At 54.7% G+C, this 22621-nt stretch overlaps 2 protein-coding genes across 9 annotated transcripts in view; both read left to right on the top strand.

Annotated features, from left to right (window-relative positions):
• LOC120394237 (C-type lectin domain family 2 member D-like) overlaps nt 1-22621 on the top strand; it is an 86303-nt gene that overhangs the window by 44803 nt on the left and 18879 nt on the right. For 5 of the 8 annotated variants that reach the window (XR_005592217.1, XR_005592216.1, XR_005592215.1 and 2 more), the window contains exons 1-2: nt 16377-16469; nt 22240-22366. The gene's annotated coding sequence lies outside the window, so the exon portion shown is untranslated. Of the gene's footprint in view, nt 1-16355; nt 16470-21871; nt 21986-22239; nt 22367-22621 lie in introns of those variants that run through there. The other 3 variants (XM_039518467.1, XM_039518469.1, XM_039518471.1) reach the window with 3 other exon arrangements.
• On the top strand, nt 982-10386 carry LOC120394235 (early activation antigen CD69-like). Its single transcript, XM_039518464.1, has 6 exons — nt 982-1022; nt 3247-3817; nt 4602-4718; nt 6514-6698; nt 9246-9349; nt 9586-10386. Exons 2-6 carry the CDS (start codon nt 3631-3633, stop codon nt 9713-9715), a joined length of 723 nt encoding a protein of 240 aa, XP_039374398.1. The 5' UTR covers nt 982-1022; nt 3247-3630; the 3' UTR covers nt 9716-10386.

The following is a 22621-nucleotide window of genomic DNA, read 5'->3' as shown; positions in this document are numbered from 1 at the left end:
GGGCAGAAATTTTTTGACAGTCCGTTTTTCCTGTTGGGAAAATGGTGATTGATCAAAAATCAAGACATTCTGCAGGGACGCATCTATTTTGACAAAAGTTTGGATGGAAACTTCCCTGCTACCCTGCCTGCCTGGCTCCTCAGCAGCCCCCCTGGTGGCCTTCTCAGGAGCCTGAGTTATCAGACTCCCAGGTCCTCAGATCCTAACAGGTGGGGAGCTGGGTCTCCCAGCGCTTCCTGCCTGTTTGGAAGTTTGCCCCAGTGGGATGCCAGGGCGCTGGAGAGGTGGGACTGGATGTTTTTGCAAGATTCTTCCAAAATAGATATATTTTTTTTAACAATCCCTTCTGTGGAAAGTATCGCAGAGCTGACCATTAATACCAATTTGGAACACACCCACTCACTCTGTCTCTGCTGGAAATGTGGAATTTTCCATGGGAGGGAAATCATAGTTCTAAGTCTACAACAGTAACTGTTCAAATGAAAAGTTGTATTTGGGGATTACAGAGCTGTGACCGTGTGTGTGGAGATCCCTTTCAGTCCTGCAGCAAACCGCACTGGTGAACGGAATTCAAAGCATCAATCTACGGAATAACTCCCCCGCCGCCGTCTTTCCATCCACCAAAACAAACCCCGATATTCACCCAGAAAAATTATTAATTGGTTTTTGCCCTGATTGTCACCTGTTTTTTCTTGTGGTAACACTGATAAATTCCGCCGGGAACATGAAACCTCCCTAGGCAATTTATTCCAGTGCTTAGCAGCTTCCCAGCAGGGCTAGCGGAGACCAGCAAGATCACACAGAGCTAATCACCAGCTCTGTCCATCCAGCTCCCCCCCTTCTCCTCCTCTGCTGCCCCCTTCTGCCATTACGGCTCCGATCGGCATCCCGAACAGCCAATGGGAGAAGGAGTGGGCGGGCTCAGGAGATAAAAAGGGAGGAGGGGCTGAAATGCTTCATTGTGTCAATCACTGCGCGGAGCACGTGCGATGCAGGTAGCTGTGCAGCTGCTTGGGATCGGGGTAAGCGGTGCCTTGTGTCCGGGGGAAGTTGGGGGGGGGGGTTAGTGGATGTGGTTGCTGGATGCAGAGCAGGGAAAACCCCCTTCAAGCCCCCAGGGGTGGGGGGGGAAACACCCGGGAGGGGACTGGGGGTTGGACCCTGGGGGAGCGGATCGAGGGAGGAGAAGAGGCGCGTTCAGGGCGGTGAATTGGCCCAGCCCAGCAGGGGGCAGCGCTCGGCTCGGGGGCGTTTCTCTGGGTCAGGCTGACTCTGGGGAGCTGCAGCTGATCGGCTGCAGGAGGGCGGGGTTGGGCTGGGGAGCAAAGAGCCGGGTGCTGGCAGCACCTTCCAGCGTCACCCCCCAGCTCAGCTCTGGCCTGTCCCCGGGGAGCTTGGCAGGTTGGCACGTTGGGTGATTGATCGCCCAGAGGTAAAAAAAATGAGTCTGTGGGGAGAGGGGGGAGCACAGAGCCCTGGGGGGGGGACATTGTGGGGTGCTGGTATGTGGGGAGACGGATGCACAGAGGCCCTGGCATGGGGGCAGAAAGGGGGATCCTTGTATGTGGGGAGGGAGGAATTTGGGGGCACAGAGCCCCTGGCATAGTGGGGGGAGTTGCTTGGAGTCCCTACAATAAAGGAGGATGGGAGCTTTGGGGGGATGGGGTGTGATGGATGGATGCAGATAGCTCCTGACTTCTCTTGCCATTGTTTTCTTGCTGTTAACAAATGGTTCCCTGGGTGTTCTCCCTCTTTTAGCTTACTGTCCCATTTGCTTATTTTAGCGCAAACATTTCTGCTGATAATCCCTAATCCTGTCCTCCAAGAAATGAGGCCTCGCCCATGTTTCATAACTTGTAGCGGAACATGAGCAATGTTAGCTTATTGCCAGGGTATGTGTGAAATTGGACCTTAAGCTATTTGCAAATTTGACACATCGCTGGTGAAATTGACCTTTATTGACAGTGGCAGATAAAAATCTAATCCTATTTATACCGCATGAATGGCTCACAGTGGAGAGCTAGCTGGGGATAAAAGGAACATTTCAGGAGCCTGGAAAATGGTTCGATTTCACTGAATAGTTTGGCCACCCCCCCCCCTTGACTTAGGTGCCATTCACAAAATAGCGTGTGGGGGGGAGGGGTGTGGGGGGTTAGATGCTGTTGTAACCACTGGACTAAAAGTTCTACGGGGAGGACGTTCACAGGGGATGGAGCAGGGATTTCTCCCTCCTCGGTGACTGGTTCCATAGCCCGGTGGCTGGGACGGTCTCATGTGCTCTCTGGCCCAGTGAAGAGCTCAGTACTTGATATGGCGTCAGGAGGAGAGATTGGGAGGTACCTGCCCTAGGACACCCCACAGCCCGACCGTCTCCCGGGAGCTGCTCTAACCGCAGGGATAACGGTGCATGACCACCTCCGTCTCTTTTGTGGCTCTAGCCCTGTAAAAAGGCCAGGGAAGAGGGGTCCTGGTGATTCCATCTCTTCTCCAGGGGTAGCTGCTGCTGACCTGATCGTGTTGGACCCCATCTGCTCCCCAGCCTGATCTGTCCCTGGGGCAGGTTATTCCATCTCTGTCCAGTACAGGGGTGTCCAGCTTCTCCTGCTGAAGCAGCTGGTGCTGGCTGCTGTTGGAGTCACTCCCTTCAGATCTGCTCTGCTGGCAGCTCTGCTGCTGTCACAGGGCACAGCTGGGAATCTGTCTGCTGCTCTCCCAGTGTCCGTGCTGCCTGGGGTGCAGGGACTTCATGGGGCTACCCCAAGGTCAGAGAGAGGGAACTGCCCCCCATGCAAAATTCCAGGCTCTCCAATGAAACCATAACGACTTCTTGTGAACTATCAGCATAAGGGGAAGCAAATTCATTCCTGTCAATTCAGGTGTGTCTGGAGCAACTGTATAAACAGACATAACCAATCAGAGCTGGGGGTCTGGCCCCATTGGCTGCAGTGGAGCGATGGCTCATTTCACCAGCTGGGGATCTGTGGTCAGTGATTTCAATGGAGCTGCCCCAACTCACACCAGCCCGGGATCTGGCCCCACTCGCTCTGCATGGAACTGACCCCAGTCCAGCACCTGCCTCCATGGGTTTGTCAAGTGCTTTGGGATCCTTCCGATGACAATTGCTGTAGAGAAACCAGGGCCGTCCTAGCACTGTCGGCTCTAACTGACCCTGCTGTGCAGAGCTGTGGCTGGGCAGATAAACACCGACAGGACCCAGCCCGAGTAACCCGACAATTCTCTCCACAGGCAAAGCCTCGAACCCAGACCCCACGGGATGGGACGCCAGTGAAAGGAAACAGAACAAGGACGATACAGCGACCTGGAGTCGATTTGCTCAGCGCCTGCTAAGGCCTGGTTGTCCCTGGGGATCAAAGCAGTGTCAGGGGAAGCTTTGAAACAGTTCAGTCGAACACAGCTCAGACCCAGCCTGGCTGGTTGGGGTATTGGGGCAAAACTCACCATCAAATTATATTTGACAGGAGTTTTTCCTGATCACACCACGTAGCCAAACCGCTCCTGAGCTGTAATCCAGTGAGCTGCTTTGAAACTGTCCTTACGAAGGGCTCTGCCGGCACCGCCAGCCCCAGTGCGAACAGGGCCATAGTTACTGCTGGCTGCAGAAAGGTGAACATGTCCCCTGGTTTGGAGTCCGTGAGTCTAACAGAGAGAGAAAAGATGCGGGACGAGTCATCTCCTGCTCAGGAGCCGGAGCCAGAGCCAGACCTGGGTTCCCAGGAAACCCAAATGAAACAAAACGGAACAACTCACATGCTCATCCCCCCCCAGGCTGGAGAGAGCTGCACAATCTGCCCTACAGGTACAGCTGCCTCTGTGGGGTCTTCTTACCCTTCTCCTGTCCAACCCGCATTCACTCAGCGAGGGCCTTTCGCTCCCTCTAGTGGCCGGTCCGTGTAAAAGACACAAGTCAGCCACGGCCTTCAATATACTGCGGCCTTTAGCCCAGGCAGGAGCGTCTGTGGCTTTCGATCCAGAGGTCCCTGCTCAGTCCCTGCGTATTCACCTCACTTCCTCCATCAGCGCTAGACAGGCTGGTCAACTTTCCATCAGCGCCTTCTGGGTGGGAAATGCTTTTTTTTTTTTTTACAAAAATTTTTTCACAATTTTTTTGTTCAGACATTTTTGGTGTTTCAAATGGAAACAATGCCAGGCTGCATTCCAGATGGACACACTTTGTGGGGAAGGGATTTTTCTGTTAGAAAACAAGAGAAAAATCAGTTTTTTATTTATTATGTTAGGGTCTCCTCCCTCCATTCTCTCCCTTTTTAAATACTTTCACTGGAAACATTTTCAAGGGGCCGGGGAAATCTCTGAACCTCAAATTGAAACCCACTTTTTTTTTCTGATTTCCCCCTTTTCCCCCCACGAAGAAAAGTTGAAATGATTCACTTCCCCCCCCCCCCGCCCCCTCCTGCACCGAGTTGGAATGAAAATTTTCACTTCATTCACTCTAAATGTCTCTCTGTATTTGCAGAATAGACCCCATTTTCAAACGAGCTCCAGCTGATGCAGTTAATCAGTGTAGGGCCCTGCACCCCCTGCCCTAGCAGCAGCGTGAGCACTCCTGGCTGTTTCTATTACAGGTTTGCTATCTTGGTTAAAACCATGGGCACGTCGCTGGGCAGTTCAGAGTGTGAGTCTCAATCTCGTACTGATCATCACCATCATCATCTTCATCATCATCACCATCGCACTGTCAGGTGAGTGTGGAGCCTGCACTGACCCTGTCACTGCACCTTACATTCAGTGCAGGAAACGTCACAGTTCCCCTCTCCTCCCCTCCCACCGCAGCCCACCGCTGCTTCAACTGTCACATCAGACTCTGCTGAGCCCATGGCGTTTCTGTGGGGTCTCCCCCTCCTCCAATGTCCCACTGGCTGTTGGGTAACTCTGCTGTGTTGCCCAAACACACCTGGTTACCCAGGGCTGTGGGTCACCGTCTCACCCCCCTTCCTGCAGTGGGAGGGATCTGTACCTGCGCCTGACTGGCTGTCAGCTCCCTAAACCCACCAGCCTGTCAGCCTCACAAGCCCTCTCCTCCCGGCTAGGCCAGCCCTGGCTTTGCCCTGCAGGTAACAATAGCTGCACCCCAGTCCCTGCGTCCCTTTGCAGCGCTGCCCTGTGACATCCAGCCCTGACACTGGGTCCTCACAGAAATCCCAGATCTGCTGCCCCCAGAGATGCCATGTGTCCCTGTCCAATAGTTCTACTTTATATTGCTGTATCACGCACAGCACTTCTGAGCACTGGGTCTGCACTCAGCTTTCCTGTCTACTAAAGCCACCCACCCAAAGTCCAGTCTCCTGCCGAGCTGGCCGGCTTCACAGGAATGAGGCTCCAAGCCTGCCTGAAAGCCCCCTGCTCCTCCTCGGTGAATGGATCCAGTGGGGCCAGTACAGTGAGAAGTTTAAAGCTCTGCTCACTCGACAAAATGTTCTTCTGACCCCAAAGGGCCAGTCACATGACCAGGCCAGTATTAGGTTGGATCTTACCCAAAATACCATCCTGCCAGCCAGTCCTTTAGTACCTAAACCTTAAAGGTTCACTATACAAGACAGAACAAGAAGAGTTGTCAAATGGCCAAGCAGTTAGATACATCCAGAGACTTCAGAGTCCATAGATCAGATTCTTAGCTGCATTGGTGTTTGCTGGCTTGAAAGTCCCCCTGGGAACATCCCCAGCTTGGATGGGTCACTCAGTCCTTTGCTCAGAGCTTCAGTTTGCAGAGAAGTTCCTGCAGAGGTGAGGAGCAGGATTGAAGACAAAATGGAGATGGTGCAGCTGCCCATTATGTTCTTTTGCTATGTGGCTGGCACTTCCTGTGTCCCAAACACAGGCTCACAGCACATGGCATGGAAGAGCTGTAGAGTTCTCTGTCCACCGGCCTGTCCCTACATGTCTTGCTGACTCAAGGTGTAGCCCCTGTCTCCTTTCCACGAGTTCATTGTACAGCTGATGACCCTGGGTGGGCCACTGAGCAGGCTGGGCAGTGCCGATGCCAATCTGTCTGGGGGTGTCACCCAGAAACACAGCACAGCTATACCCCACACATCTATAACTCATAGCACAAAAGTGATACAAACATCTAAACAAGGTTATCGTGCTTGGCAAATCATAACACTTTCGCAGCTCCCTCACACGGCCTGTCTGGCCAGCTCGGTTGCCATTTGATAATATTGGTATCAATAACATCACTAAGTGTTCCACATATTCCACTGCGTCACCGTCTGTGCCTGCAGGGGCCAAAATGGGGACCCCAGCAAAGGAGCCCAGGGCTGGAAGCGAGACCCCGAATTCACAGCTCGTGTCGCTGTGGGGAGCTGGTGGGTGGCGCTGGCCTCTCTCTGGTGTGAAGGGGAACGTGCCCAGGCACAAGCTCAGCTTCCCATGGTGTGGAGGGGGTGCGGGGTTCCGTGGTGTGGTGTCACTGGGGCTTGTTGCCGTGGCTACAGTGGGTGACGGGCAGATCTCTCACCGTTACTTTCTCATCTCCAGCAAAGAAACCTGAGCCGTGTCCAGCTTGTGCTGCCTCCCCAGTGGCTGCCTGCCCAGACAGCTGGATCGGGCACCTGGGGAAGTGTTACTATTTCTCACAGGCTGAAGGGAACTGGACCTACAGCCAGAGCAACTGCTCTGCCCTCGGTGCCTCCCTGGCGGCGATTGACACCCAGCAGGAAGCGGTGAGACCCAGGTTCTGGGCTGCATAGGGTAGGGGTGGCAGGGTTTGCCCTGGGGCTGGCAGGGCCCCAGATGCTGCTTGAATTTAGGGCAACTTCTCACATCCCAGAATAGCCAGAGTGCAGAGTGCTCCACTGTAAACGGGTTGGGACTCACCACCTGGCGCCTCCTCCTGGTGACTCTGGGAATTAGCTCTTTCCAGTAGAGCGCCTCCTCCTGGTGGTGTCCCGTCCGTCGTTCTGTCCTCTGTTGTCGTCTCTGGACCCACGTTGCTGCGTGCTCGGCGGCGTCCTCTTCGAGGCCACTGCCCTCCAGCAGTGTCCCTTAGTCCTTCTGTGCCCCCTTCCGGGGGGGGTCGGTGATCAGCAGTCCCACACCTCAGTCATTATGTCCAACCACCCTTGAGTCCAATCCCTCGTCAGGGATCTGGCGTAGCAATATGGCCACTCCCTACGGCCAATGGCTGGGTGCACTGCAAGGGGTGAAGGGGGGGACCCAGGCCTGCCCTCTTCTCTGGGTCCCAGCCCAGGGACCCTCTGGCATCAGCCTCGCTGTCCTTCTCTCCCCTTCCGCTGTCTGTTTCCCTGGGCCACTTCCCCTACGGCCCCTTGCACCTGCTAGGCCCTTCCCTTCAGGGGCCTGCAGCCTGGCAGGCTACGGGCTAGAGCTCCCTAGCCTCCCCGAGCCTGACCAGCACTGCACTGTCCGTGGTGCTAGCCTCCTCCCTTGGAGACTGACCTTCCCCTCTTGAAGGTCTGGGGCAGACTGACTGCTCTTGCTCTGGGCAGCCTTTATATACCTCTGAGCCTGGCCCTGATTGGCTGTCCCTAAACTGGGCCCTGATTGGCTCACAATAAGCCCTTCTCTGATTGGCTCCCTGTCTGCGCAGGCACCCTGGCCTGCCGCAGCCCACTCTCACAGGGAGTGGGGCAGTCCGCCCCACTACAGCCACCCACTCTCCATCCTCCCCGTTCATTGGGGGTTGAGTCGGAGCAGTGTGGGGCTAATGTGCCAACCCTCTGCTCCAGGGGAATCCCCAACAGGGGAATCCAGTTATTTTCCAGCCCTTTAATGGGACAGGAACAGCATTGCCAACCTAAGTGTTCAAAAATCATGGATTGGGACCCCCCAAACCATGAGATTGACTTTAAAATAACAGCTGTCACGGCTTTTAATTTATTTTCTGGTGTCGTAGCTTTTAGGGGTCACATTTACAAGTTTTTCTATGCAACCATGAGGGCTAGAAACTTCTGAAAGACAAGAGTCTCTGGTAATCACCTGACTCCAGGAGCTGGGGTGTTAAGAAAAACACCAAACAGCATGAGATTCCTGGAAAAATCATGGGATTTGGTAAGAATGCAGGGGTGGTAAAGGTCTGGAATGCAGCCAAGAAGCTTTGCCAGGTAGCTGCTAAATCAGAATTTTGATGGGACATTCTGATATTTTCACATTTTTGTCTCTATCATGAGTCAGGACAAGAAGTTGAAATACACAAACTTTTTACTTTGCATTCAATTCCAGAAATGTGTGAACATATCTGGTTTCCACATTTGATCAAACCAATTTCTTTCCGCATTCACATAGCAAAGCAGTTTGGTTTGTCAAACCAAATCAGAACGTTTTGTTTCAGCTTGGTCCAGCATTGAACAGCACCTGTGGCTCCTCATGGGAGTTGTAGTTTGGGGGCCTTCTGCCCCCTTCTGTGTGCTGAGATCCTGGGTTGGACTACATCTCCCATGATGCCCAGCAGTGGCTCAGACAATAGGGAAACCTTGGTGCATTATAGGAGATGTAGTCTGGGGGAACCCAACCCAGAGCAGATAATGAGGCCCAAACTATAACTCCCATGAGGCACCTTGGTAACTCAGCTGCCTACAGATTAATGTCGAACTGACCCAAAACAAAATCATTGCTCAATGGAAAATAGAAACTTTTCCATGAAATCAAAATTCATCTTTGTAGGAAACACATTTTCTGTCAGAAATATTTTGCTGAAAAATCTCCAGCCAGATCTATGAAATACACTAAACTAGTCTGAGCACCAACCCATAGCAGGGCCACCCAGAGGGGAGGACAAGTGGGGCAATTTGTCCTGGGCCCTGCAGGGGCCCCCACGAGAGTTTTTCATGGCCCCTGGAGCGGGGTCCTTCACTCGCTCCGGGGACCATGGAAAACTCTCGTGATGCCTGGGCCCCCAGAGCATCTTCCGTAGCAATTCGGTGGCGGGGGGTCCTTCCGCTCCGGGACCTGCTGCCGAAGTGCCCTGAAGACCTATGGCGATGGGTCTTGGGGCAAAAGGACCCCCCCCGCCGCATTGCCAGGGCTTTGGCAGCAATTCAGTGGCGGGGGCTCCCCACCACCAAAGACTCCAGGCCCCCTGAATCCTCTGGCTCATGCTGCGGATGGGTCCTGCCTCTGGGGTTGGGAATTCCCAGCCTGGACCACCTGCCCAGCGCCCTGCGTAGCAGCCCAGAGAACCCAGCGTAGGTTGTAGAGATCCCAGACACGGAGATGTGTAACGTGTATTTGCTGTTACTTTTTTAACACAGGATTTCCTGATGCGCTATAAACGATCCTCTCACCACTGGATCGGCCTCCGGAGGGAACCGGGCCAGCCCTGGATGTGGACCAATGGCACCAAATTCAACAACTGGTGGGTCCCATTCAGTTCTATTAACTCAGTAAATGTTCCAGCTCACATGTGAAACAGGACACTGGCCTTGTGATTCAGGCCTGGGGTTGACTTGGGAAGTCGGGGCTCAGTGCCTGGCTCTACCTTAGATTTGCCGTGTGACCTGGGATGAATTGCTCAGGGCTGGATTTTCACTGCTAGTCGAAGCTGCTGTAACAGTTGTGTCGGGGTTTTATTATGATTTGTTGCTGTTGCAGGTTTACAATAGCAGGAGGAGGCCTGTGTGCTTTTGCGGACAATGGCGAAATTGCCAGTTCAGGCTGCTCCAAGGAGGGACACTGGATCTGCAGCAAAGCAGCAGAGAATCCAGCAGGCAGAGCAAAGTGACTGACCCTGGATGCGTCGGGCCTTGTCCTTTCAGTGGGGCTGGGCCCAGCTGCCTCAGCGCATGGGGAACTGGATGGGGCTGGCGAAGGGGGACAGCCCAGCAGCAAGGAAGAGAGACGCTGAGGGACATCAGGTAGCTCCTCCCCTTGGAGCCTCTGGCCCCCATTGGCCCATTGGGGACTGGGGTGAGGGTGCGGATTGGCCAGCAGCCCCCAGCTCACTCTCTGGCACAGAGACAGGAACCTTCTGACTTGGAAATCAGCAGGGGAGCAGCCAAGCTGCTGTGTCCCTCCTGTCAGGGGCCCAGGGCAGGAGCCTGGCCCGGGCTGGGGCTAGAGCCAATGTACCGGCTGGGGCCAGCGGGAGGTGCTGTGACTCCTGCAGCCATGGGGCCTTCGGGAGGTGCTGTGAACCCTGGAGCCATGGGGCGAAGGGGCTGGTGTGACCCCTGCAGCCTGGGGTGAGGACGCATAAACTCTGCTGTGCAGCGAGAAGGGCTGTTGTGTCAGCCCTGCTGAGCGCTGTGGGAGCGAGAAGAGACGCCGCGGCCAGGAGGGGATTGCTGGGACGTGCTAGGACAGACGTGTGTGTGTGTGTATATCCATGTGTGTACAGAATTATTTGTATAATAATACACCAGCTCCCACAAGGGAAACTTTTATTTTGTAAACTTAAAGTTCTCATGTGACTGGCTCCTTCCAACCGAGCAGGGAAACTGAGGCAGCAGCTGCATCCTCCCAGCAGGGCTGTGAAGCTCCCCTCCCCACAAGGACTAATGTGTGTGTCTTTGTCTTTGTCTGTCATCCTCCCTGTTTCCCCTCTGCCTGCCGGGGAGGGGCTCCCCCAGAATGAGGGGAAACTCTGCCCACTTGGGGAGTGGTGATGCCCTCTAGTGGAAGGGCACTGCACTCACTGGGCTTTTCTCTGAGCTCTGCCTGTAAAGGGACAGGCTCCGCACTGGTGTCTCTGCCTTGGGGAAGAAGAACGGGTCTGTCACAAGTCCCCTGGAGTGTGGGTGCGAGAGATCAAAGAGCCGGGCTGTTTTCTCTCTGGCCAGGCGCAATCCCCAGGCACAATTCCTGATTGGACAAACTGTGAACAGTGATACACACGCACCCTAACCCCTGTGCTAAGCATCAGGAAGATAAAAAGATTATTTGTATCACATCAGCAGTTAGAGGTTCCAGCTGAGATCAGGGCCCCGTTGTGCCCCCCCGCTGCACAGACACACAGGGAGAGACAGTCCCTGCCTCAAAGCACTTGCTATCTACTTAGACAAGGGAGGCACGATCTCCATTTTATAGATGGGGAAACTGAGGCCTGAGGCACTTGCCCACAGTCACACAGGGAGTCTATGGCAGAGCCAGGGATTGATGCTAGAGCTAAGAGCAGCTTGCAGCCAAATGGAGGATATTTAATGTCAGTATGAAGGTGGTTCCTTAAGGGCTTCTGAAAATCTCCCGGTAAACAGACAAGGCAAATCATAGGCTGGGGCGGGAAGAGAAACACAAAGGCAAAGTGCCTTGTGCAAGGTCACCCAGCAGATGGGGGAACAGAACCCAGGCCTGGGCCGGGGGGCACAGCTGGGATCGGAAGCGCTCCAGGCGGGCGCTGCATTCTGCTGTGCTGGGGTCTCTGCTCCCGGCTCCATCGCTCCCAGGGGGTGTCACTGTATCTCTGCTCCCGGCTCCGTCGCTCCCAGGGGCTGCCGGGGTCTGTCCCTTCTCGGACACCAAGTGGGAAACTGCAAAGCAGCGTCGGTGGGAGTGAGGGGGCCGGTCAATGTGATGGGGGGGTTGATGGGTAAAAGCACCAGCACAGAGCCCTGTGGAGACACAGGGACCTGCCCCAAAGCCCGTTCAGCCCCATCACCACTGACTCCAATGGACTTTGGAGTAGCCCCAAAGGGACACAGTCTGAAAAAGTTCCTGGGATTGAAAAATCACTGGGAATTAGGTACCTAAATCCCTTGGGTTTCTTTGCAAACCCAGCCCAGGTTTCCACCTATTCGCACCCTCAAAACACCCCCCCCCCCAAAAAACTGGCTGCATGGGGCTGGCCAGACTGAGTCAGACCTAGGGCCCATCTAACCCGCTCTCCCACCTCCAAGGGTGGACAGACCCAGCTACCTCTGAGCGAGGAGCACGACGCCCCCTAGTGGACACTGAGAACTTGTCCCCCACGTCAGACCCTTCCTGCCCCTCAGTTAGGGGTTGATTGATGCCCTGAAGCAGGAGGGTTTATAGCCCCTGCCAAAGCACTTGGTACTTCCTGGCCCTCTGCCTGGTCTCGTTCTCATAAATGTGTCCTGATCAATCCCAGGGATACGCAAAAGTTACTATGGTGACTGTAAATGATACAGTAATAGAGAGATAACACATTGCCTTCTAAGTACAAGATTCTTCTGATACCCTTCCTCCAGCTTAGTAGCACCTCATTCCCTGAGTAGTCTCACTAGTCACCAGTCCTAGAGGAAGGTACTAGTCCATGTATGTAAGGACAGCAAAATTTGGATCCAAGATTATATAAGGTGAAAGCCTGCAGGTATTTTATCGAGATCATAGAGATATTTGCTGCCTTGTTGTCTGTTTCTTTAAAACCTCCAAACTAGCTATATTTAACCCTTAAATTTCTCTGCCACCTTCAGGACACCAGCACGGGTGGAGATGTGCGGGTGGGGAGTTTTCCACTGAGCCTACAGTAATAGTGTGTGAACTGCCGAGCCTGGGAAAATCCCCTGACAAAAATCCAATTTGCAAAATGCCACTTTTCAAAGCAGAAATGGGGCAGTCTAAAAATGGGGAGAGAGGAAGGGATGAAAGTGAAAAAAGAATCAGTGTGATGGGGGTTGTAAGAAGTAAAATAAACTGATCTGAGACCTGGGTTTGCCAAGCAAAAACAAATGTCCTTTGCATACACAGCCCAATCCCTTCCCTGTGAGAGTTATTCTTTCCTTTTTCAAAGATATTTTAATTTGCATTCAAGTTTATATGAAAATATACACCAGTGTTAAAGAGACATATGGCAAAATTTTCAAAAGCAGTGGAGATTTAGATAAGATATTAGGAAAAACTTTCTAACTCTCAGGGGAGTTCAGCTCTGGAACAGTCTTCCAGGGGGGTTGTGGAATTCCTGTCATTGGTGGTTTTTAAGACCAGGTTGGACAAACACCTGCCAGGGATAGTCTAGGACGGGTTTGCTTAGTCCTGCCTTGACACAGGGGGATGAACTTGATGACTCTCCAGCCTCTCCTTTAAGTGATTCTATAAATAACTTACACCCAGATCTTCAGAGGTATTAGGCACCTAATTCCCACTGAAATGAATGTTAGATGCCTAGATACCTTTAAGAATCTGGCCCTTCGGCATCTAAGTCCCATTGACACTTGGGCTCCTAAGTGCCTTAGCTATTTTCAACACGGGACTTTGGCTCTCGGTCACTGAGGTGTTTAGCCCGGGCCATATAAAATATGGGCAATGTTTAGATTTGGTTAGAAAACAACTTTACAAAGATGAATATTGACTAGAGATATTCCTGAGCCCTGTGGGTTCTTTCCCAGCGGTTTCGGACGCCTAGACAACTGGAGCATGGAAATTCCTAAAGTGACCAGCCTAATTTCACTACATGGACTAAATGAAGTGAAAACAAGAATAAAGTGCACCCAACAAATTAGATTTGTTCATATTCAATTTTAAATCAAAGGTGTCGTTACTCCACATGTAAGAATAGGGTTAAATACGTATATGTGGGTCAAGATGGTCAAAGATGGGAGCCTAAATTTAGGCTCCAAATTCCATGTTAAAGCCCCTAAGCAAGTGACCTAATTTTCAAAGATGGCAAACAGCCGTCAGCTCCCACTGACACCAACTACCATCTCTCTTGGGCCTACTCATGAATCAAGCTGCCCACCCCAACCTGTCTCCCCCCTTCCGTCGCCTCCTGCGTTTCGGCCTGTCTCACCGATGTCTCATGATCTGCTTAAACGTAACATGGACAGACCCGAATGACTCATCTTTCCTCCCAAACCCTCTCCGTTTTGCGCCTTCTCCGCTAGTCTTGAGAAAACTACCATTTTCAGTCAGTCAGGGCCACGTTATCGGGGGTATTTTGGACTCCTTTTTCTCCCTTGCCCCTCACATCCAGGCCTTACTGAAATCTGGCACGTCTTCCTCCTCAGCATCTCCAAGTACCATCTGTTTCCTTCCATCCCCCTGGCCCCATCACTAGTTCAGGCCCCACCTTGATTATTGCAACATCTCCTGCTTTGGCCTCCCAAAAACAGGCACTGGGGGGAGGGATAGCTCAGTGGTTTGAGCATTGGCCTCCTAAACCCAGGGTTGTGAGTTCAATCCTTGAGGGGGCCGCTTAGGAATCTGGGGATTGGTCCTGCTTTGAGCAGAGGTTGGGACTAGATGATCTCCTGAGGTCCCTTCCAACCCTGATATCCTATGAGCCTATCACACCCTATTTACACCATGCAAACAGCAGCTGCTAAACTCCCTGCCTGCTGCTCTGATCAAATCTCTCTGCTGACTCCCCATCTCTTATCACTTCATCTCACCACCTTCTGAGCTCAAAATAATTCTGTCCTCTCTATCTAGTATCATTATCAAGCTTCTCTTCTCCCCCCACATCCTCTCTGCTCCACCAGGGTTACTCCCCTCAGCTGCCTGTATTTCAGCTTCTCACTTCTTTGCCTCATCTCATGCCATCCCTTGTGCATGACCTTATCTGCCAGACCTCTACTCTGGCCAGGTTAAGTCCCTCTTGAAGACCCATTTCGGCCATGCTGTCAACTGTGAATCTAGCTGTCCCATAGAGTAATTTTAAAAGGATTTATGATTTCTGCTTCCCGCTAATCTCTCTCTGCTGTTAGATTATGGAGCTCCTCATGGCATAGGCTGTTCCTACTTGTCTTTTTGGACAGCATCTAGCACCTAGTGGGCATGATCATAAACAAATTAGAAACAACACTAATAAGTAAGTAATCAGAGCTAGCCATGTTATGCCATATGACGATATGAGGCCTGATTCTGATCTCATTTACACCAGTGTAAATCAGGAGACATTCCAGTGAGGTTATTGGAGCTAAAACTCACAAGAGATCAGAACCAGGCTCAAAGTCAGTAACGGTTAATAAGTGGTCATACCTTCCAATCCTAAATCTTTTAATTGTCGTGGTTTTTTTTTTTTTTGATTCCCTAGCAACAGACTGCTGTAGAGCTTATTCTAGTACCCTAATGTCTCTATTTTTCCCTCCTGCCTGCCTGACCAGGAATCCTTGGATACATTTCAGACTCTACACTTCACATGTGTGTATGATAAATTATGTACACCCAGATATATAAAGAATAAACAGACACAAATCTGACATCAGGAATCATAACATTCAAAAACCAGTAGGAGAACAAACACTTCAACCTTTCCAGTCACCCAGTAACAGACTTTGCAACAGAAAAGCTTCAAAAACAGACTCCAACGAGAAACTGCTGAACTTGATTTAATATGCAAACTAGATACCATTAACTTGGGTTTGAATAGAGACTGGGAGCGGCTGAGTCATTACTCATATTGGATCTATTTCCCCATGTTAAGTATCCTCACACCTTCTTGTCAACTGTCTGAAATGTGTCATCTTGATTATCACTAAAAACGTTTTTTTCTCCTGCTGACAACAATTCATGTTAATTAATTAGCCTCTTAGAGTTGGCAGGGCAACTCCCACCTTTTCATGTTCTCTGTATGTGTATCTATCTCCTCACTATATGTTCCATTCTATGCAGCCGATGAAGTGGGCTGTAGCTCACCAAAGCTTATGCTCAGATACATTTGTTAGTCTCTAAGGTGTCACAAGTTCTCCTGTTCTTTTTGCCAATGAGAGGAGAATTCTAATCCAGTGGCATTTTATACCCCACTAGGCCGGTGGCAGAGATGTTACAAGGTGCCAGGCAGGGGAAAATGTATATGAGCACAGGATACTCTTACCGGGGAAACTGCAGCACAACGGGGCCCTGATCTCAGCTGGGGCAGGGACTGTCTCTCCCTGTGTGTCTGTGCAGCGCCCGGCACAATGTGGCCCCAGCCAGAGCGCATGCACACCCACACACACACACACCTGCACTCCAACCCCTCTGAGCCCCTCATTTCTAGCCCCACCCAGAGCCTTTATCTCCAGCTGGAGCCCACGCCGCCCTGCCGGGTGACAGTGAGTGAGGGTGGGGGAGAGCGAACGAGGAGGGAGGGAGTGGGGCGGGGCCTCAGGGAAGGGGCGGGGCATGGGCGGGGTCTCAGGGAAGGGGGTTGGGCTTTGAGTTTGTCACGTGGTCAGGGCCGCCCAGAATCGCCTCCCAAGACCCCGAGCGGAAGATGCTCCGGCCCGGCCCCGCGAGAGTTTCCCAGGCCCCCCAGGGCGAGTGAAGGACCCGGCTCCGGGGGCCCCAAAAAACTCTCATGGGGGAGGGGCCCTGTGGGGCCCGGGGCAAATTGCCCCCCCCCCCGGCGGCGCTGCGCGGGGCGGCGCTTGGGCAGTTCGGGTTCGGTGGGGTTTCCTCCGGTGTCGCTCTGGTTTCTGCTCCGCCCCGGAGCAGGGAGGGGCTGCGGGGCCAGTTATCCCCCCCCCCCCCCAGCTCCCCGGCTGCGGCACAAGCGGCCCGAGCGGGCTGGAGTTGGAGCTGAGCGTGTCCCGGCCCCGCAAACCATCTGGGGCCGGAGTTAACCCTTTCCTCGCCGCGCCCTGCCGGGAGCTGCTGCCCAGGTGAGCGGGGGGCAGTGGGGTGGGGGCGGGTGTCTGCCTGGGAAGCTGCCCTGGGGATCGGGCTGGCTCCGTCCCGGCTCCCCCGCTTGGTCCCCGCGGATCCGGTTAAGCTCCCGGCTCATTTGCCCGCGGGGCTGTGCGGGGCTGGCTGCGGGGGGCTCCTGTGGGGCGGGGGGCGCTGGGGACAGGGGCGGTGACCCTCCCCCCGGGCAGCCCCAGTGCCCAGCCCGGGATGTGCCCGCCCTGCAAAGCCAGGTGGGGTCTGATCTCTGCACCCACTGCAGAGCCCGCGGGGTTTGCCCTGGGTCAGACCCTGGAGCCGGCTCCGGTTGGTGCCTTTGCTGGGGCCGCCTGGTGCCCGGAGCTGCCGGATTCACTCTCCGGCTCCTGCTCCGTTGGTCCGGCGCTGCCTGTCCCGGCGGGTGGGTCCCTCCTGCCCCCCCCGGGCAGCAGCTGCTGCGTCTCTCCCGGCCGGACAGATACAGACACTGGGGAGCGGGTGGCAGCTGCACTGGCTGGACTCGAGTTACCGACTATTAACCTGCTGCCCCAGCCTGGGGGTGTGTTCGCTGGGTTCGTCTGCTTGCAAATGAAATTCACCAGGGTCTGCGGAGCTTGGATCCTGTGAGCAGCCGGGGACAAATGCCCCCGGGGCAGATGGGTGCTGTGGGAGGGGGCTTCTTTTCATTGTCCTGGTGTGACTCCGATCCGAGCCCTGTCGTTTTGCAGTGTGGACGCAGCTCAAGCTGCAGACCAGTCAGAAGGTCTGTGCAGTGCGATATGGACCATTAGCACGTCTGGGAGACCCAGGGCAGCAATTGTAAGCCCAGGTTTGCAGTGCAGTGTGGATGCTCAAGCGTGTGGGCTCAGACATATGCAGGGCCGGCTCCAGACCCCAGCGCGGCAAGCACGCGCGTGGGGCGGCCCTTTCCCGGGGGGGCGGCAGGCTGGGCCGGTGGACCTGCCGCAGTCACGCCTGCGGGAGGTCCACCGGAGCCCCGGGACGACCGGACCTGCCGCAGGCATGACTGCGGACGGTTCGCTGGTCCCGCGGGTCGGCTGGACGTCCCGCCGGCATGCCGGCGGCAGCCCAAGCGGAGCCGCGGGACCTGCGAACCGTCCGCAGCTGCGGGAGGTCCAGCTGAGCCGCACGACCAGCGGACCCTCCTCAGTCATGCCCGCGGCAGGTCCGCTGCTCCCGCGGCTCCGGGGCGCCTCCCGCGCATGACTGCTTGGGGCGGCCAAAAAGGTAGAGCCGCCCCTGGACACATGTACCCAAAAACCCGGGTCCCACAGAACTGGGTTTACAATGCAGTGTAGACGGACCCTTAGTGATTCGCTGGCACCATCCCAGGCCAGGTGTAGTTATCAATGGGTTGGTGATGAGGCCGGTGGATACCAGTGAGAGGAGATTCTAATCCGGTGGCATTTTATACCCCACTCGGCCGCGGTTCTGCAGCGCGGATCGCTGGGCTGGCGAGTGCAGCACCTCGAGCTGGCTGTGACCACAAACCCCTCTGGGCCTGGAGTGTTGTTACATTACTGGGGGGAGGGGGCGCACTTTGTAGCATGTGCTAACTGGCCTCATTGCACCCACCAGGTGCTTCCTGGATCTCCCCATATCCTGCTCTTCTCCCCACAGGCTGCCTGATGTCACCTTCCTCTACTTCCCCACTGCAGGCACTTCCTACAACCACCCCCAAACTTCCCCCTGGCAGGGCTTCCCCTCATTCTCCCTCGGTTCCTGTCACGCAGACCCAAAGCTGAAGGCCACAGTCCCAGGTGCAGGCACAATACCCCACTGGGCAGGTGGCTGAAATGTTACAAGGTGCCAGGCAGGGGAGAATCCGAATCTCTGTATGTGCACAGGAGACTCTTACTGGGAAACTGCTGCATTTTCTGTCTCCCGCATTCCTGCCCTTGTAGCATTTTATGACACACAATGGGACTATCGGGCAGTTCCCAGCTGGCTGAGGTAGCCGTTACCCCCTCCCCCATTACCCCACGGCTCTGCTAATGCCCGAGAGGAGCTGTGAGAGGAGGGGGCTGTTGGTTATAACTCGGGATGGACCCATTAAACTGTCAATATTACAAAATAACCTGGAGTGGGAAGGGCTCTAAGTGACAAGGTACAAGCCCAGCTTCTAACCAATGGGGGTGAGGGAAGAATCCCTGGGGCAGGTTATTCCATCACTGCCCAGTACAGGGGTGTCCTGCCCCTCCCGCTGAAGCAGCTGGTGCTGGCTGCTGTTGGAGTCGCTCCCTTCAGATCTGCTCAGCTGGCAGCTCTGCAGCTGTCACTGGGCTCAGCTGGGAATCTGTGTCTGCTGCTCTCCCAGTCTCTGTACTTCTAGGGTGCAGGGACTTTCCGGGGCATCCCCCAGGGGCAGAAAGCGGGAAGGACCCAGCCACGCGAGAAATTCCAGGCTCTCAAATTGAACCATAACGACTTCTTGGAACTGTTCGCATAAGGGGAAGCAGATTCATTGCTGCCAGTTCAGGTGTGACTGATAAACAGACATCACCAAACAGAGCTGGGGGATTCTCCTCACTGACTCCTGGGAGCTACTGACGATTCACACCAACTGGGGATCTGACCCCACTGCAGTGGAGCGATGGCTCATTTCACCAGCTGGGAGTCTGGCGTCAGTGACTTGAATGGAGCTGCCCCAATTCACAGCAGCAAGCGGGGTCTGGCCCCACTCTCTCTACATGGAACTGACCCCAGTGTTTGCATTATAGCCCTGCCTGGGGGCTCCATTGTTGGGGGGCTTGCACAGATGGTACCTGCCCCCACCTGACCCACAGGCTCAAATCCTGGCAACAGGGGAGAGGCAGGCAGACAAGTACTGATACTAATGTGGCAACCAGAGACTGAAACAGATGGCCGGGGGGGGGGGGGGGGGGAAGGGCAGTGAGCACGATTTAGGGAGCTGACAATTGGCACAGCTTGTCCCTGGCCTAGTAACAGTGCTGCAGCTCTGCAATATCTCCTGAGGGGACAGAGCTGGGGGCGCAGAGAACCCCTGCCGGGGGGTTAGTGATGGTCATCTAGTATTTAGGCCTGTTTATTAGCCTGAGGTAGAATTTGGGGTTCGTTTGACTTTTGATCTTCTTACGTCCTCACTAACACGTGGGAACAAAGACTCTGTGTGTTGCATCTGCCCACGGCCAGGTGGGGTTTCTGGCACACGATGAGACGAGAAGGAAGAGAGTGAAAGTCTCGCTGGGGATGGTGGGAGTTTGACGTAGGAGTGGACAGTTGAAGGCTGCTGGACTCCTCTCCCAGGCCAAGGTCAAGCAACCAGTCTGGAGGGGGGAGAGAGGGGTGTGTGTGTAGGGGGGAGGCATAAGAAAGGCTAAAAGCCAAAGAAACAGTGACCCTGCCTGGCCGAAACACCCCCTCCCTCCTCACCCCTCCCATGCGGCACAAAAAGAAGTGCTGATGAAGCCCCCAGACTCCTGATCCTCCAAAATGGAACATGGCCATAAATTGTAAGGGGTGGGGGAGGGGCAGGCACTACAGGTCTGATTAGGCCTGATAAGAAAGAGGAGGGGGATGGGGAAAGCTGTGCTGCTGTGCAGAGCTGTGGTTGCTTGGTAACTCCAATAGTCAGTGTGCCTGCGCCTGGGACCGTGGCCTTCAGCTTTGGGTCTGCGTGACAGGAGCCGAGGGAGGGCGAGGGGAGGCCCTGCCAGGGGGAAGTTTGGGGGCAGTTGCAGGAAGTGCCTGCAGTGGGGAAGTAGAGGCAGGTGGCATCAGGCAGCCTGTGGAGCAGGGGCAGGATATGGGGAGATCCAGGAGCCCCTGGTGGGTGCAATGAGGCCAGTCAGCACAGGCTACAAAGTGCCCCCCCCCCCAGTAATGTAACAACACTCCAGGCCCAGAGGGGTTTGTGGTCACAGCAGCTCGAGGTGCTGCACTCGCCAGCCCAGCGATCCATGGTGCAGAACCGCGGCCGAGCCACCGGGTGATTTCACGGGCAGCACAGAGACGGGCAGAGCAGAGCGTTTGTGCCCGACGACTTGCTTCACTCAGACTAGTGGCTTGTGGGTGTGCTCGGGAGCTGGCTCAGGGCAAAGCTCCAGTGGCCCCTCCAGCTAACCCTGTGGCAAAGACAAGTCCCCAGAAGCAGAAAAAGCTGCCACAGCCTGGAGACTTTTATGACTAGTAACAAATGTTGCTGTTTAGTACACAGGGCAGCATGTGTGTTAACAATGCAACCCTGCCAAAACACAACACTCCAGGGCCCTGGCAATTCACCCCCTGGGCATAGAGCAAGAGAGAATAAACCACCCGTGACAGATGTTCCTCTCCGAGCCTGGGTCTACACCAGGGCTGGGCAAACTTTTTGGGCCGAGGGCCACATCGGAGTGGGGAAATTGTATGCAGGGCAGAGGGCTGGGGTGTGTGAGAGAGTGTGGGGTGTGGGAAGGGGTGTGGCGTGCAGGAAGGGGCTCAGGGCAGGGGTGCGGGAGGGGTGTGGGGTGTGGGAAGGGGTGTGGTGTGCAGGAAGGGGCTCAGGGGGGGGTGCGGTAAGGGGTGTGGGGTGTGGGAAGGGGTGTGGTGTGCAGGAAGGGGCTCTGGGCTGGGGTGTGGGAGGGGGTGTGGGGTGTGGGATGGGGTGTGGGGTGCATGATGGGGCTCTGGGCCGGGGTGGGGGTGGGGTGTGGGGTGTGGGAAGGGGTGTGGTGTGCAGGAAGGGGCTCAGGGCGGGGTGCGGGAGGGGTGTGGGATGTGGGAAGGGGTGTGGTGTGCAGGAAGGGGCTCAGGGCAGGGGTGTGGGAGGGGTGTGGGAAGGGGTGTGGTGTGCAGGAAGGGGCTCAGGGCAGGGGTGCAGGAGGGGTGTGGGATGTAGGAGGGGGCTCTGGGAAGGGGGGTGGGGTGATGGGTGCAGCGGGGCTCAGGGCAGGAGGGTTGGGGGCGGGTTGCAGGAGGGGTTCGGGCTCCGGGGGGGGGGGGCAGCGGCACACACACCGCGGGCCAGGGCAGGCTCCTTGCATGCCTGCCCTGTCCCCGACCCCGTGCCGCTTCAGGAAGTGCTGCTGCTCCCGTTCCCAGCCAATGGGAGCTGGGGGGGGGGGCGTTGCCTGGAGGCAACGCATGGAGATCTCTGCGCCACCCCCCCAGGGGGCTGCAGGGACATGGTGACGGCGGCGCCGCGGTCCGGATCCAAAGGCCTGAGGAGCTGGATCCGTCCCACGGGCTGTAGTTTGCCCACCCCTGTCTACACGCTGCGGTGCTAAAAGGACCCATGTAGACGTTCCTGCCCTGAAGCTTGGTGAGGAGGGGGGTCTCTGAGCCTGGGCAGCAACATCTACGTGGCAATTTTTAGCACCATAGCACAAGCCCAAGTCTCTAGTCCCGGGCTCTGAGACTCGCTGCTGTGGGTGTTTTGCAGTGTAGACGTACCCTGGGTCATTACTGAGCGCCTGGAACCTGCCCACTTTGCAGTGACGACGCAGGCGAAACCATCTCGGACCTGTTAGCGATTAACTTCAACAACTCCTGGAAGGTGGGTGAGGGCCCATAGGAATGGAGAAGGGCAAATGTTGGACCAGCTTTAAAAAGGGGAAGAAAGAGGAACCAGGGAATTATAGACCTGTCAGTCTAACTTTGATCCCTGGAAAGGGACTAGAACAAATGATTAAACAATCAGTGTGTAAGCCCCTAGCCTAGAGGATAACAGGGTAATAAGTCAGGGTCAACATGGATTTGTCAAGAAAAAATTATACTAACTAAACCAACCTTATTTCCTTCTTTTAACAGGGTCACTGGCCTAGTGGAGAAGCAGGAGACGTGATATATCTTGATTTTAGTAAAGGCTTTGACCTAGTCCCACGTGACATTCTCACAAGCAAACTGAGGCATGTGATCTAGATGAAATGACTGTAAGGTGGGTGCACAACTGGTTGAAAGACTGTACCCAGAGTAGTTATCAGTGGTTCACTGTCCAGCTCAGAAGATGTATCTAGTAGGGTGTAGCAGGGGTCAGTTGTAGGTCAGGTGCTAGTCATTATTTTCATTAATTACCTGGATAATGGAGTGGAGTGAATGCTTATAAAATGGGAGGCTGATACCAAGCGGGGAGGGGTTGCAAGCACGTTGGAGGACAAGATTAGAATTCAAAATGACCTTGATAAATTGGAGA

Source organism: Mauremys reevesii, unplaced genomic scaffold (assembly GCF_016161935.1).
Source record: "Mauremys reevesii isolate NIE-2019 unplaced genomic scaffold, ASM1616193v1 Contig43, whole genome shotgun sequence".
Lineage (NCBI taxonomy): Eukaryota > Metazoa > Chordata > Testudines > Geoemydidae > Mauremys > Mauremys reevesii.
The sequence above is the reverse complement of the archived record's forward strand: the minus strand, read 5'-3'. Positions and strand labels throughout refer to the sequence as shown.